The sequence below is a fragment of the Protobothrops mucrosquamatus genome, unplaced genomic scaffold, assembly GCF_001527695.2.
Source record: "Protobothrops mucrosquamatus isolate PMUCROS unplaced genomic scaffold, P.Mucros_1.0 scaffold_300, whole genome shotgun sequence".
In the NCBI taxonomy this organism is placed as follows: domain Eukaryota; kingdom Metazoa; phylum Chordata; class Lepidosauria; order Squamata; family Viperidae; genus Protobothrops; species Protobothrops mucrosquamatus.
In genome coordinates this window covers 398-15,004 of record NW_015386376.1, presented here as the reverse complement: position 1 = coordinate 15,004, position 14,607 = coordinate 398, and the positions used below count along the sequence as shown (strand labels likewise).

The window sequence follows — 14,607 nt, the reverse complement described above, 5'->3', positions numbered from 1 at the left end:
CTTTCTCATCCACTTATAAACCCTTTTTTTGGTGGAAGTATAATCATGAGCTGCTTCCATAAAAACCAAAAAGATGGTTTTTATGGAAGCAGCTACCGTAGTTAGGACCTTAGATGGAGTATTTCCCCAGCCTTGGAAATTCTGGAGTGATCCTGGAACCTTCAATACATTGTGCTCTGCATCAGTGCTGTTCTTTCAATTTCTACAGTTAAGTTCTTTCTAGCTCTCACAGTCTTTCCCATTTCTGCTTCATTCCACACACTTCTTATCTAGCAGGGATTACTATTGGATAGTGTGTGACTGTTGCCGATTCACATTTGCAGGGGATTCACCTTTATCTCCCCAGCCCTTCTCAAACTTGAGCCAAATTATACGGGTACAGGCAGTGCTCAACATATGACCGGTCAGTGACCATTTGAAGTTGACGAACCTCCTCAGAGATACTTATGAGCTGGTTCACAAAGTTCCGATGGCCAGCTGACATCCCCTCTGTGGTCACGTGACCACATCCCAGGTGCTCGGCAACCGGTCCACAGTTACAGCCCCTTTGCAATGCTCCACAGTCACACGATCACACTTAAAAAAAAATTTTTTTTTTTGCTGTAAACCAACATTTGATTCCAGTTTTCAGCAAAAACAGCCCATAGCGAACAATTGGTTCGCTTAATGACTGCTCTCTTCACTTAACTACCGCTGCAAAAAAAGGTGGTAAAATCAAGTTAGTCACATGGATAACCTGTTTTATGACCGTCATGACTTAGGCTTCCTTAAGTAGTCTTCAATTTACAACTCCAATTGGGACCAGAATTTTCACTGCTAAGCAAGATGATGGTTAAGGTAGTCATGCTTGATTTTACTACCTTTTTTGCCACAGTTAGTAAGTGAATCCTTGTAGTTATTAAGTGAATCATGTAGTTAGTAAGTGAATCCAGTTTCCCCCAATGACTTTGCTTGTCAGAAGCTGTCAGGGAAGGTCCTTTGGCAATCGCGTGACTCTGTAACACTGCAACCATCGTAAATACATGCCAGTTGCCAACACCCAAATGTTGATCACATGACCATGGGGATGCTGTAATAGTTGTAAGTGCAAAGTTCGGTTGTAAGTCCCTTTTTTCAGTGCCATTGTCACTTCAAACGGTCGCTGAACGAATGGTTGTAAATTGAGAACTACCTGTACACTTGTGTGCCATCCCTCCTATTCATGATTGCCGAAGCAGGCTAGTGCTTAACCTTAAAAGTTGTACAGTCCGATATATTTTTCTGATACACAGTGCCAAATTCTGAGAGAACGTTGTAACAGTCGTTCTTCCTTTTTGTTTAACCAAATATAAAATACTATGCTTTTATAAATATATATATACTAGCTGTACCCGGCCACGCGTTGCTGTGGCTCAGTCTGGTTAAATGGAAAAGAAAGAAAAGAGAAATTGCACGTTTGTAATATGTTTAATTTCACAATGCTAGCGTGTGTTGCTTTTAAGTCCAACAGATGGCGCTGTTTTTCCAAAAAAGCATGTTTTTACCGGTCACAGGTGTGACATTTATATAATAGTAGCTATATAAAAACACACGCGTATTCGAATGCAACGTTGTGTCAAAATTTCAAAGCAATCGGTGAAGAAATTTCGGAGATTTAAGATTTTGAACAAACAAACATTTACATTTTTATATAGATTATCACTTTTTTCTTATTCTAGTTGGAGAGCGATTATGGACAATTTGATGACACACGACAAAACTACTTTTAGAGATTTGATGAGTGAGTCTAACTTTTTTGCTCTGTGTAAGATCCAGGGTTCGTGTTTGAGCCGTGAAGTTTGGCTCCTTTGAGGATTGTGCAACAGTCTAGTTCAAAACTAAGCCAGCAAGCAAGTATTGTGGTGACAGTTGCTGCAAATTTTCCTTCCCTTGAAAAGTTAGTGAACGCTTGATTTGAGCATTCACTGTAAAGTTATGATAATTTCCATCCTGTTAATCGCTGCTATTTGATTGCTGGTATTTGATATTCTGTTTTATATATAAGACCATGAGTAGTATCTACTGTGTTTCCCCAAAAGTAAGGCCTACCCCTAATATAAACCCTATCCCCAAAATAAGCTCTAGTTTTGGGGTGAGGTACACACTTAAAAATCAAGCTAGGGTGGGGGTAGGGGTGTGGATCTGCCCCACACGCCCCGCACCCACTTACCTTGCAGCCAGGCCTCTCCTCGCCGGCCCACTTTTTCTGGGGCGTTTTCTGCCACCAGGCCTCCATTTCTCAGTCACAGGCCTTTCCGGAAGGCCATTGCAGCCGAGAACTGAGCTATGGATTCAATCCATAGCTCAGTTCTGCAAGACCTCTGCAGCCGAGGACCAAGCTATGGATTGAATCCATAGCTCGGTATTCGGCTGCATAGGCCTTCCGGAAAGGCCTGACTGTAAAATGCAGGCCGGAATGCAGCTGCAGAATGAAGCTGCTCCTTCGACCCTAGAAGAAGTGGACCTGCTGGGTGGGGCTGTTGGTGCCGGACATGAGTAAGACGTCCCCTGAAAATATGTCCTGGTGCCTCTTTTGGAGGCAAAAAATAATAATAATAATAATAATAATAATAATAAGACTCGGTCTTATTTTTGGGAAAACATGGGTAGGCAATGAGTTCGTGTTCTGATTAGTAACATTCACCACATACCTAAAATAATCTCGATCATCATGTTCCTAAAATGATCGTCAAGAGCATTGCCCAAATTGCATATTTTCTTTTTTTAGCACGTGTGGCGGTAGCTCAGAGCAGTTCCCTCAACCTATTTGCTAATCGGGATGTTGAGCTAGAGCAGCGTGCCATGCTCCTGAAGAGGCTGGCCTTTGCCATTTTTAGCAGTGAAGTGGATCAGTACCAGAAATACCTTCCAGATATACAAGGTAATTCCAGTCAAGCTCGTAACTCCATGAATAAAACCACGGAGCTTTATGGGCAACATTACACAAGTCGTTTGCCCTTGTCATCTTCCAGGATATATATGTATCTCTCTCTCCCTCTCTCTCTCTCTCTCCCCCCCCCCCTCTCTCTCTCTCTGTGTGTGTGTGTGTGTTAGTTTCATATCTCACGGCACTGACACTGTTAATCTTCCATCCAAACAACCAGGCCCAAGTCTACGTAACTTCTTATCCCAGACAAGATCAGCCATGTGCTGCTATTTGCTTAGGCCAGGGGTAGGCAACCTTAGCTCTTTTATGACTCGTGGACTTCAACTCCCAGAATTCCTGAGCCAGCCATGCTGAGGGGAAAGGGAGAGGTTTCCAAGCTGAGCCATGCTGGCTCAGGAATTCTGGGAGTTGAAGTCCACGAGTCATAAAAGAGCCAAGGTTGCCTACCCCTGGCTTAGGCAATATGGGATGAATAAAATTTTAAAAGCTTCGTTCCAGCTGGTCACTCAACCAGTGATGCAAGCCGAATGGATTTCCTTTCCATTCTGCAGCAGTTCACAAATCTGGTTCGGTGAGTCTGAAGACTTTTGAGAACAGGGAACCACAGATCAGGAAGGGGAAACCCATTGCTGCTTTCATAACGCAAATCTCTTGCCTAAATTTGAAAAAGGCAAATTTGTGTTATGGAGTAGGCATTTTTTGGACCAAAGTAGGCAAAGCGTCCCGAATCACAGTTTTAACTTTTGTTATTTTTCTGCCTCGTAGTTTAGGGACTATTTTAAGCTTTGGCTGAGGTCTGATCCATCTCTTATACATCTTCCACTCTGTATGTTACTGCACGAAATTGATTTTTATTGTTAAATACATATGCTTCACTAATTCCAGATATTTGAAGCAGGTTGCAGCTTTAGATGTTAGCCGTTAGCGGTTGTTTTCTGACAGATCCTTGTCATCTTTTTCTGTTTTAGAAAGACTGGTTGAAAGCCTCCGCCTGCCCCAAGTGCCTACCCTTCACTCCCAAGTATTCCTGTTTTTCAGAGTTTTGCTTCTAAGAATGTCTCCACAGCATCTTACCTCACTTTGGCCTACTATGATCACAGAGCTGGTGAGTTCCGCTTTGCATCCACAGCTGGGCGAAGAAGACCACTTTTTAGAAGAACTGAGAATGTCTCAATGTTGGCTTTAAGCTATCCAGGAGATTGTTAAAGACAAACAGCCCATAATTTCATCTCTGAACTTCACTCAAAAGCTGGGATTAAGATGTTATCCCTCTACACCAGGGGTAGGCAACCTTGGCTCTTTTATGACTCATGGACTTCAATTCCCAGAATTCCTGAGTCAGCATGCCTCAGCATGGAAACCTCTCCCTTTCCCCTCAGCATGGCTGGCTCAGGAATTCTGGGAGTTGAAGTCCACGAGTCGTAAAAGAGCCAAGGTTGCCTACCCCTGCTCTACACAGAGAGAGTGCCTTCTATCCTCGACCATCTTTGCCTAAGTTATATTTAATTATTTGTTGTTGCATGTGAAGGATACGTTGTCACATGGCTGATAGCACTCACCAGTAGCTGTGGTTGTTTGAATTCAGCCGATTGACGCTGATAATGCCAGTTACCACAAGACATTGCAGTTGCTATTGGCTGCCTGAAAATAAGACTAGATCAGACCCAAATCCCACAGAGATCGCAAGCCCTTTCCCAAATGACTATGGAAAGCAGCAAGTCATGAATGCCATTGGCTGTTGCTCCCCCATCTGCTGCCAAGGAATGGGAGAAGTGCATAGTCTTCACAATGAGACTATCCAGCCTTATTTTGCCCTGAACCTGGGCTTCTTCTTCTTTCCCTCCTGCCTCTCTCCTAGGATCCTTTAATCAGTGTACTTCATTTGTCATGACAGAATTTAGTCGTTTCTATATGGATCCAATCAATAGCATAATTCTGCCTTACACTACCTTACATCTGTGTTCTGCTTTCCTCTGAGGCAGCTTTGCTGGGTTCCACTTTCTGCTCATTTTAGGACAGTGATGGCGAACCTATGGCACGGGTGCCAGAGGCGGCACTCGGAGCCCTCTCTGTGGGCACATGTGCCGTTGCCCCAGCCTTGCCTCCCCCCGCGGCCCCCTCCTCTCTAGCAGCCCCCCTGAAGGAGACTCGCCCTCGAGTGTGGCCCACACAGAGCAGCGCAGCCAAGGACATGGCAGCCAGGCAGTGTAGACAAGACTCTGCCCTTACACCCCATCATGCAGTTGATGCTGCAGGGCACGGGCAGAGGGTGTGGCCGCCATAGTGCTGCTGGGCTGCCTGGGCGATCTGCGGTGGGCCCTGGAGGCAGTGAGTGGTCCTGTGGCCAGGCGGGGCGGGGGATGGGGAGGCAGGGCAGGGGGGTGGAGCAGGAGCGGGGCCAGTTTTTGGCCACTCGGTCTCTAAAAGGTTCGCCATCACTGTTTTAGGCCCTCAAGAGTCCTGTGAGAGGAGTGTGCTGAGAGTGATCTGACATCTCCCAGTGAGGTCTGTCATTGAGAAAGGGCTTGAACAGTGTTTAACCGTTATGCCTATACTTGCTGTCAGCATAAGCCTGGAGCTACAAGTTGTCAAATATATTTTTCTTCTTTTATGAAAAAGGGAGGCTTAACCAGGCATCGTTCTTGGTGCTGTTATATTATTAAACAGAACACAACTGTGAACTTGAGCCGTCAGAAAGTTAAACATTGTCCAGTTCATCCCTCTTGCATAGCTGGACTTGATCTTCAATCCCTTCGACCAGTCCGCTCCCACAGAGAGGGCCTTCTTAGAGTGCCGTCGGCCAGACAATGCCAGCTGGCGACCCCCAGGGGGAGAGCCTTCTCTGTGGCAGCTCCTGCCCTCTGGAATGACCTACCCCCCGACCTACGTACAGTTGCGGACCTGCGCCTTTTTTGCCGAGCCCTGAAGGCCCATCTATTCCGTGCGGCCGGCCTGGCGTAGTTTGGATTGTGTTTCAGTGGGAGGTTTTGTATGGGTGTGTTTTTAGAACAGGCTTATTATTGAATTCGATTTTAAAACAGAAACTATTTATTTATTCGTGGTTTTTAGTATCGCCTGTTCACCGCCCTGAGTCCCGCAAGGGAGATAGGGCGGTATATTAAATAAATAAATAAATAAATAAATAAATAAATAAATAAATAAATAAATAAATAAATAAATAAATAAATAAAGTGGCACCTTTCACAACTGGGGATGTGTAGAGTTGCACTGAATGGGGCAATGATGTACAGGTAGTCCTCAACTTATGATCACAATTAGGAGCAGAATTTCCATCACTAAGCAAGGCGGTTGTTAAGGAAGTCACTGTAATAGTTAAGTGAATTCCATGGTCATTAAGTGAATCTGGCCTCGTTGACTTCGCTCGTCTGAAGATGGCTGCGAAGGTCGCAGATGGCGATCACATGACCCTGGGATGCTGCAGTCATCATAAATATATGTCTATTTTCAAGTGCCCATGTGCTGATCCTGTGACCGTGGGGATGCTGCGATGTAAGGGCAAGGACTGGTTGTAAGTCACTTTTCTCAGTGCTTGAACAGGCGCTAACAAATGGTTGTAAGTTGAGGACTACCTGTATACTAAGCAGAGAAAGCCTGCAACCAGTTTTCAGCAGTTGTCTGTAGGAGTTTGATGGGATTTGGAAGCCACCTGTGGCCCTTAGACATCAGGATTACTACACCTGCATAAGTGTTAAGGTTTGAAAGCCATGTGTAGTCTTCAATGTTCAGGGAGGAATTGAAAAAGTGGAAAGAGGCCTTGCACCAAGAGTACCCTTTCTTGCAGAGATGAAGCCTTTTAAAAGGAAAACAAATGAATACACAGTCTTTATATTGGAGGCGTTCTGTTTTGCCAATTTCCCTTCCCAATGACGAATTAAGATGATTTGGTAAATTTGGGTTGAATAATAGATAGATACATTTATAATACTGTTCCCCTGTAGTGCAAGGTGATCAAACCAGTCAGTCCTAGAGGAGATCAACCCTGACTGCTCTTTAGAAGGCCAGATCCTGAAGTTGAAACTCAAGTACTTTGGCCACCTAATGAGAAGGAAGGACTCACTGGAGAAGGGCCCAATGCTGGGAAAGATTGAGGGCAATAGAAGAAGGGGACGACAGAGAACGAGGTGGCTGGATGGAGTCACTGAAGCAGAAGGTGTGAGCTTAAATGGACTCCAGAAGATGGTAGAGGACAGGAAGGCCTGGAGGAACGTTGTCCATGGGGTTGCGATGGGTCGGACACGACTTCGCAACTAACAACAACATAATACTGTATAATTTGATGTTTAAGCTGCTTCCCACATCCTGCTGCTGTGCACAAAGACGTAACTACATGGATCAGTTACTTCGATCGTCAGGAAAGAGAGCAATAATTAGTGTGCAAAAATTGGGGCAGTCGTATCACTTCCCCAACTTGATTGTATTGTTCCTTTGCATAGTGTTATATGTCATAGACTCAAATCAGCTGGAGCTGTATGCATGACGCAGGTGATTTGATGGCAATTTCAAAAAACGGCTAATCTGCATAGCTTCTAGCTGTTCTTACACTTAAGCCAGGTTTTTTGCCTCTAGGGCAGGGGTGTCAAACTGCTGGCCCGCGGGCCAGATGCGTCATCCGGATGCCACGCCCACCCCATTGCCGGCAGTGGCAGAACCGTCCCGATACGTTGCACGATGTCATGTGACGTCACGAGTTTGATATTTCTGCTCTAGGGGGAAAAAAATAAGAGTGGGATCTTCTTTACCCAGGCTTTTAAGATGTACTAATAGTAATTTTAAGTATTTTTTGCTGTGTTTAGTGGTTGACATTATATTTAACACTGATATCTCCCTTTAGTACCCTAAAGAGGGAAAGACAGGATATAAATTAAAATATTTTTTTTCCTGTTTATAAACAATACATGTGCTTTGTTCTTTTTACCTTCAGGTCCAAGTATTTTTACTTATGGAACAGGAGCTCACAGCCGATGAAGATATCTCAAGGTAAAGTCACTGTGATTGGCTCATTCTTGTTTGCAAAGTTAAATGCTATCGAATGATATTCTGATATGTTTTATAAAAAGTTTATTTTATGCTAAATGAGAGGAAAAAACTTTTGCATCCAGACTGGATAACCTAATCCAGGAGTGGCCAAGGTTGCCTACCCCTGACCTAATCTTTACTAATAATAAACCACAATAAAAGAAGTCATTCGCCCCATTTACACATCATTCAACCAAATCTGACTCATGACCGGATTACCGGGGCATCTTGTCACAAACATCAAGTTATTTTTAGCCAAGGAACCCCGTATTATAAAATGACGAAGAAAAGCTAATAAATTGAAATGCACTTTTATTAGAGTTGTTTGTAATTTTTTATAAGATTATAAAAAAGCAAGCCAGCTACGTGATGCGTCTCTTTTTCCATCTGGTTTAAAAACAATTCTGCTGGTTGATCCATAGCCATACTCAAATGTCTGAACATTAGCAGTTTTGTCAGGGTTTGTACTTGTTTGCCCTCTTGCCTTTCTTCCCCAGAAATAGAAATAGTCATGAATACTCTCTCTCTCTCTCTCTGCCTTGCCCAATGGTAACATTTCTTTATTTTGTGAACTCCTTTCCCGTATGTTCAACTATGAGTGATATATACCAAAATTCATTTATCACTAGTATTAAGGCTCATTTACCTGAAGTTCAAATATAACATAAGACAACTTTTTTAAGGAAAATATTGTTATGATGGAAGGTCAGTATACATTTGCAAAGCACACCTGCAGCTTTTATATATTAATTTCATTTGGTTACAGAACTTCAGGTCCATCTGTTGCTGGGCTAGAAACAACATACACAGGAGGCAATGGGTTTTCTACATCATACAATAGTCAAAGATGGTTGAACCTTTATTTGTCAGCTTGTAAATTTCTGGATTTGGCCCTTGCTTTACCCTCTGATAATCTTCCTCAGTTTCAGATGTAAGTAAAATTCAGAAATGCTAGAAATATATTTGATGGGAGAAAACTGTACTGAAAGGGATGCTGTTGGTTTGTTGGTTGGTTTGTTTTTTTGTGCAGTCATAAAAGCTATCTTCTGCCTTCTAAAGATGTCCTCTTTTTCCTGTGAAGTAATGTTAAAAAATAATTCCCAATAGTTAGAAGGCAAATTTCAAATGAATGTTAGAAAAAAAAATTCCAATAGTAAAATTCCCAATAGTAAATAACTGCAACCAGTTATTGGGGTAACTAGTGCACATCCCTTCATTCACTGGGTTCAAACAGAGGCTCAACAGCTATCCGTGGGGATCCTTTAATTTGGATTTCTTTGCAGAGAAGGGGATTGCACGTAGTGGCCTAATTGTCCCCTTCCAATTCCACAATTGTGTAAAGCCCCAATAAGCACAGCTAGAGATACTTTTGAAACAAAAACTTCCCTGTCACCATCGGCTTTATTGCCATTTCACAAGAGGTACAAAATGTCGCCTTGAAAAATAGCAGACCTTCAGATCTGATCAAAGTTTTTACTGTATTAGTTAAAGCATTGTTTTTTTTCTCTGCATGTTAATGCCCTGGGCATCAATATAAGCCTGGATGTAGGCCTGGATATGAATACTTCCAGGAATGCAGGAAGAATTCTTTCCAAATCTTGCTTGATGAATATGCAAAGTAGTTCAGAAGGGAATTGTTCTCTTAACAGGTACCGGTGGGCCTTTATTCCAGAAGCATCGGACGATTCTGGGTTGGAGGTGCGAAGACAAGGCACCCACCAGAGGGAATTCAAACCATACGTTGTGCGATTAGCAAAGCTGTTACGAAAAAGGGCAAAGGTATTCCATTTTTTTAAAAAAAAATTGGTTCAGGTACTAAACTGTGGGTAAATTATAACTGCCGTTCAGATTCTAGGGAAACCTTAGAAAACTGGAATTTACATCCATGTGCACCAACAAAACTGTTCTTCCTCTTTACAGGCTGAAAGTTAAACAGTAGCCTGAGTTATTGTAGGGAGACATATAAAGTGTCAGGATAATTCAGGGCCGTGTGCTTTTTAAGCCTTGTCGTATTGACTGTTGCACTGCAGAACTTCATTTTTCTCCCCCACCCCATCGTTTGGTACATTAAAATAAGAGGAACCAGTTTAATTGAACGATTCGGTGCTCTGAATTGGAATGATTGGCTTTCTAACAAATAGACAAGTAAATACCACTGACTTTGATGAGAAAGTTTAGTTAAAGATGTTTCATTACCTTCAAGGCGGTAATGTCAATACTTGTGGGTTTGGTGGCTGGTGGAAATGTGCAGATGTTGAACTTGGGGAAAAAAAGTATCAAGCTTGGTTCTGATTGCTTGTCTCGCTGCTTACAGAAAAACCCAGAGGAAGACAGCTCAGGGAAAATTCTGAACTGGGAACCCGGCCACTTGCTCCTGACCCTTTGCGCTGTCCGCAGCATTGAACAGCTCCTCCCCTTCTTCCACGTCCTGAGCCAAGTCTTCAACAGCAAAGTCACCAGCAGGAGCATTGGCCATTCAGGGAGCCCCATGCTTTACCCAAACTCTTTTCCCAACAAAGACATCAAAATGGAGAACCAAAAGACACTCTCTAGCAAAGTGAGGCAAAAAATTGAAGAAATGGTTGAGAAGGACTTTTTGGAAGGGGTCATCAAGACATGAAATGTAAAGGGCAGAATATTTTATCTTATGTAATGTTCATTGCAAACGAAAGCACTCCATCCTTCCAGAGTATGTAATTTCCTTTTTCATACTTTGTACGTAATGTATACTTCAGGATGTATTTAATTTAAATACTTGTAAATAAGTTCTGGATGTGGCCTGAATCAAGTTGAAATATCACTGGCACATATTGATTATGGTGCCTAATATTTATGGTACATTTTGGTTTTGTCATCTTGAGGTCTGTCTTTAAGAAATCTTACAATAAAGTTGCACATTTTTCTAGTTGTATGTCTTCCTATGCATCTGGACTGCTGCACCGGACCGACCTTCTAAACATGGAATGAATGAGTAGTTTGCATATATCAATACTTGGATGAAGGCATTAATCAAGATGATGTTCTTTTTACTAAATTATCTTCACAAACAATGCTGGGTTCCGGGTTCACAAGCAAATAAGTGTGACATGGCAAACATCTTCAAGGAGTCACCCAAAACAGTTGAGTGCTTGTATGGAATGTTGTTTCTCTGGGAGAGTTTGGGACAGTACACTTCTTCATAACTTACAGCAAATAAGCTTTTTTGCTGTAACTTTCTGGTTGTACATGGTGATAATTGAAGTCTACTCTTAATATGGTACATTTATTCCAGCAGGCACTTTTCCAACTGGCTTAAACTGAAAGTCCTGTCATTCCCAGCCAGTCAGTCCCCATTTTGTCTAGGGATTATAGGAACCTGAATCCAACTGTAAGATTGTCATGATTGCAATTTTCTGAAAAGCTGAAATTTCAAAGACAGGAAGTAGAAAACTCCTAGTGATTTTTTTTTATAATAATAAATGTTGAGTATGCTTCAGCTAGTAAAGGTTTTATATGACAAAATTTCATGATTCAGATCCAAGCATGACATTTCATCAAACAGCCTTGGGTGGGTCTCCAAATCCACCAGCTAAATGGTAGACAGCCAAGCTGACTTCATGGGCAAGTTTATCTGCGTTCTCCTAAAGAGAAAAATATGAAATTAAAGTAAATATAAAATAAACTTAGCTAGGGTGAACGTTTAAATGTAATTCAGATTTTTCTGAAAGAATCCTGTTTTGCTCACTCGTTCAGAAACCACACATGCCACAGTCTCTCGTTTTAGTGTTCATCACTATTAAGGAGTTGGAGCCAATTTTAAATTTGTGCTGCAGTGAAGAAAATCTAAATAACTCATCATCCCGGGAGACATCCCTCTATGAAGAGCAGATTTTTAAAGAAGGCTCTTTTAAATCAAAAATGAAGCTCTGAAAAGAAGTGTTAAATAACCTGTCCCCCATCTGCGGCTTACATTTATTCCATGTTTGTGTTTTTTTACAAAATGTACTTAAATAGGACGATAACCTTCAGAAAAGTAAATGGAGAGTGTAATTAAGGACAGGTTCCTTTTTTTAGAAATATCCGTATTCTTCATTTCAGTTTTCTGAAATTGTTCGACTTGAAAGACAGATGAATTCAAATTTCTCTGCTTTTTTCCATCAAAAAAGCTGCTAAAAACATAGCAGCACGAAAATACTTCAGAAAACCAAGGAAAGGGAAATAAAGATGATTCTGAGCAAGCAACAGAACCATCTTCATTTCTCTTCTCCCCAATAAACTCAAGAGAAAAAAAAAGGAACAATGGTAAAACTTCAAGAGGACTATGTACTTTTGCTTGCATACCTACGGATTATAGCAATTCACTTAGTTTGAAAATGTTACTGACAGAAAAGGACTCCCCTTTCGTATGCTCTCGAAATTCTTCCCAATTTACTACACAGAGACTCTAAATCAGGGGTGACCAACCTTGGCCATTTTAAAACTTGTGGACTTCCAACTCCCAGAATTCCCCAGCCAGCCATGCTGGCTAGGGAATTCTGGGAGTTGAAGTCCACAAGTCTTAAAAGTTGCCAAGGTTGGACATCCCTGCTCTAAATGAATCCCATCCATTCTGACCTGGGAGTCAGCTTCGGCATAGACTCTGACTATGTCTTCTGTTCCAGATGGACGAACAAATGCCCGAGCCAATTTAAACTTCTCAGCCAGATGGTCGATTTTTTCCTGCAGCCCTGGAGGTGCAATTGCTCGTCTTTCAGCATCTGTCGTGCTGATGACTCGCCTATCGGCAACCTGCAAGTCAAGAGAAAAACAAGTAACATAGTCTGACCTGCTAAAATTGCAACTGGTTGTATCAAGTCTCCAACGAGGAGAAACCAGGAAGAGAATTTGAGATCCAAATCTGAGGGTTGCTATGAGCTTTTAATGTAGGGGTGTCAAACTGCCGGCCCAAGGGCCGGATGCATCATGCCGAAACCATGCCCACCACGGCGCTGGCAATGGGGAAAAAGTCACGATACGTCACGACACGTGACGTGGCAAGTTTGACACCCCTGTTTTAATGAGAGGTTCTATGATGCTAACTCCAAAGATGTAAAAGAAATTTAATAATAATAATAATGATAAAGTTGGAAGGGACCTCGGAGGTCATCTAGTCCAACCTCCTGCTCAGGCAAATGGCTGTCCAATTTCTTCTTAAAAACTTCCAGTGTTGGCGCATTCACCGCTTCTGGAGGCAGGTTGTTCCATTGGTTAATTGTTCTAACTGTCAGGAAGTTTCTCCTTAGTTCTAGGTTGCTTCTCTCCTTGATCAGTTTCCACCCGTTGCCTCTTGTCCTGCCTTCAGGCGCTTTGGAGAATAGCTTGACTCCCTCTTCTTTGTGGCAACCCCTGAGATATTGGAACACTGCTATCATGTCCCCCCTCGTCCTTCTCTTCGTTAAACTAGACATACCCAATTCCAGCAACCGTTCCTTAAGATTGGTTTAGCCCTGCAAGATTTTTATCATTTAAAGATACTCATTATTCAAGTGCTTCAACGTGATAAAACCACAGTAGACTCTGTCTATTTCTTTTGGCCATCACCCTGTCTACTAGATTGCTGAGATGACTTAAGATATTCAGAGGACTTATTGGTTCAACTTCTCATCTTTTATAGGAAATGTACCACGGCCTTTATTTCCTTTCCTCCCTGCAGCTGCAGCTGACATTACTCATTTTTCCCCCCTCTGGTTTTTACATCTCTGGATCACTTCTATCGAGGAAAAAAAAAGTTTAATTTTTTTTTGCACAGATGGTTACAACCCACTTAATTCTGGTTCCCAGCTAACCTTCACTTTGAGCTGTCGGTTTGGAAGATCCGTGTACAGAGCATCCCACTGTGCAATTGTGAGGTTCTTCAGCACCAAGATGGCTTCAATCACAAGCATGTCGGAGAGAGCATCACCAACCGTCTAGTGCATAAGAAAAGAAGAAAAAGGAAAGAAAAACAAATGGGAAACACCAATCTCTTCCACACCTGGATAACTGAAAATCTCTCATACAGATACTTCATAAAACATTACGGATTCTAACCCTGGGTCCTACCCTTCTGATTTCACTGTTTTCCAAGCACTAATTGCAGGATCTTGCTTTGCAGATGAGTTAAACTGGTAGTAAAAGTGACTCAGATTGTGGTAAGAACAAGCCATGTAAGGAGCTTTTGCCTCTACATAATTTATTCTTTAGATCAAAAGGATACTACAGAAAGCAAATTTTTATTCTTTCCCAATTTGTTTTGTTTTTTAACTGATTACTAAACTCTGCTTTGCTTATTGTTCACAAAAAGTTTTTGTTTGAATGAACCTAATCTGCAGTAAAGCTAAATGCTTCTGAGACTAAAATCCACACAAAAGCCTTTTAGATGCTGGCTTTTCACGAGCACCAAAGTATAATCATGCTCCCATATTTGCTTCTCCCACTTCTGCTTCTGCTGAATCGGGAACCGACACCTGAAAATATAGTCACTCTTTCAGTCAGTGGAACAGAATAGAGATTATGTCAGCTAAGTGATTCAAACCACACCAGTACAGAAAAATGGCTACGGAGCTATTACAGATAATTTCCAACTCTTACTGCTTAGGGGGAAAAAGAACCCTACTACCTATGGGATCTTACACTATTTAAAAGATACATCCTACTATTCTCTCACA

The 14,607-nt window shown here is 42.0% G+C and overlaps 2 protein-coding genes across 2 annotated transcripts in view; one reads left to right on the top strand and one right to left on the bottom strand.

Annotated features, from left to right (window-relative positions):
- The window catches only part of DOP1A (DOP1 leucine zipper like protein A), a 59,744-nt gene extending 48,470 nt beyond the window's left edge, over nucleotides 1-11,274 (top strand). Inside the window, exons 30-36 of the mRNA XM_015832082.1 lie at nucleotides 1,698-1,759; nucleotides 2,747-2,899; nucleotides 3,874-4,010; nucleotides 7,848-7,903; nucleotides 8,709-8,873; nucleotides 9,592-9,721; nucleotides 10,257-11,274. Coding sequence (XP_015687568.1) covers nucleotides 1,698-1,759; nucleotides 2,747-2,899; nucleotides 3,874-4,010; nucleotides 7,848-7,903; nucleotides 8,709-8,873; nucleotides 9,592-9,721; nucleotides 10,257-10,562 — 1,009 coding nt within the window. The 3' untranslated portion in view covers nucleotides 10,563-11,274. The remainder of the gene's footprint in view (nucleotides 1-1,697; nucleotides 1,760-2,746; nucleotides 2,900-3,873; nucleotides 4,011-7,847; nucleotides 7,904-8,708; nucleotides 8,874-9,591; nucleotides 9,722-10,256) is intronic.
- Nucleotides 11,275-11,413: 139 nt separating this feature from the next.
- LOC107302924 (phosphoacetylglucosamine mutase) lies at nucleotides 11,414-13,869 on the bottom strand (the record flags this gene model as incomplete). Its single annotated transcript, XM_015832086.1, is given in 3 exon segments — nucleotides 11,414-11,562; nucleotides 12,536-12,709; nucleotides 13,747-13,869. Coding segments are annotated over 3 exon segments (384 nt in total), but the record flags the coding sequence as incomplete, so codon positions are not given.
- Between the last annotated feature and the right edge of the window lie 738 nt (nucleotides 13,870-14,607).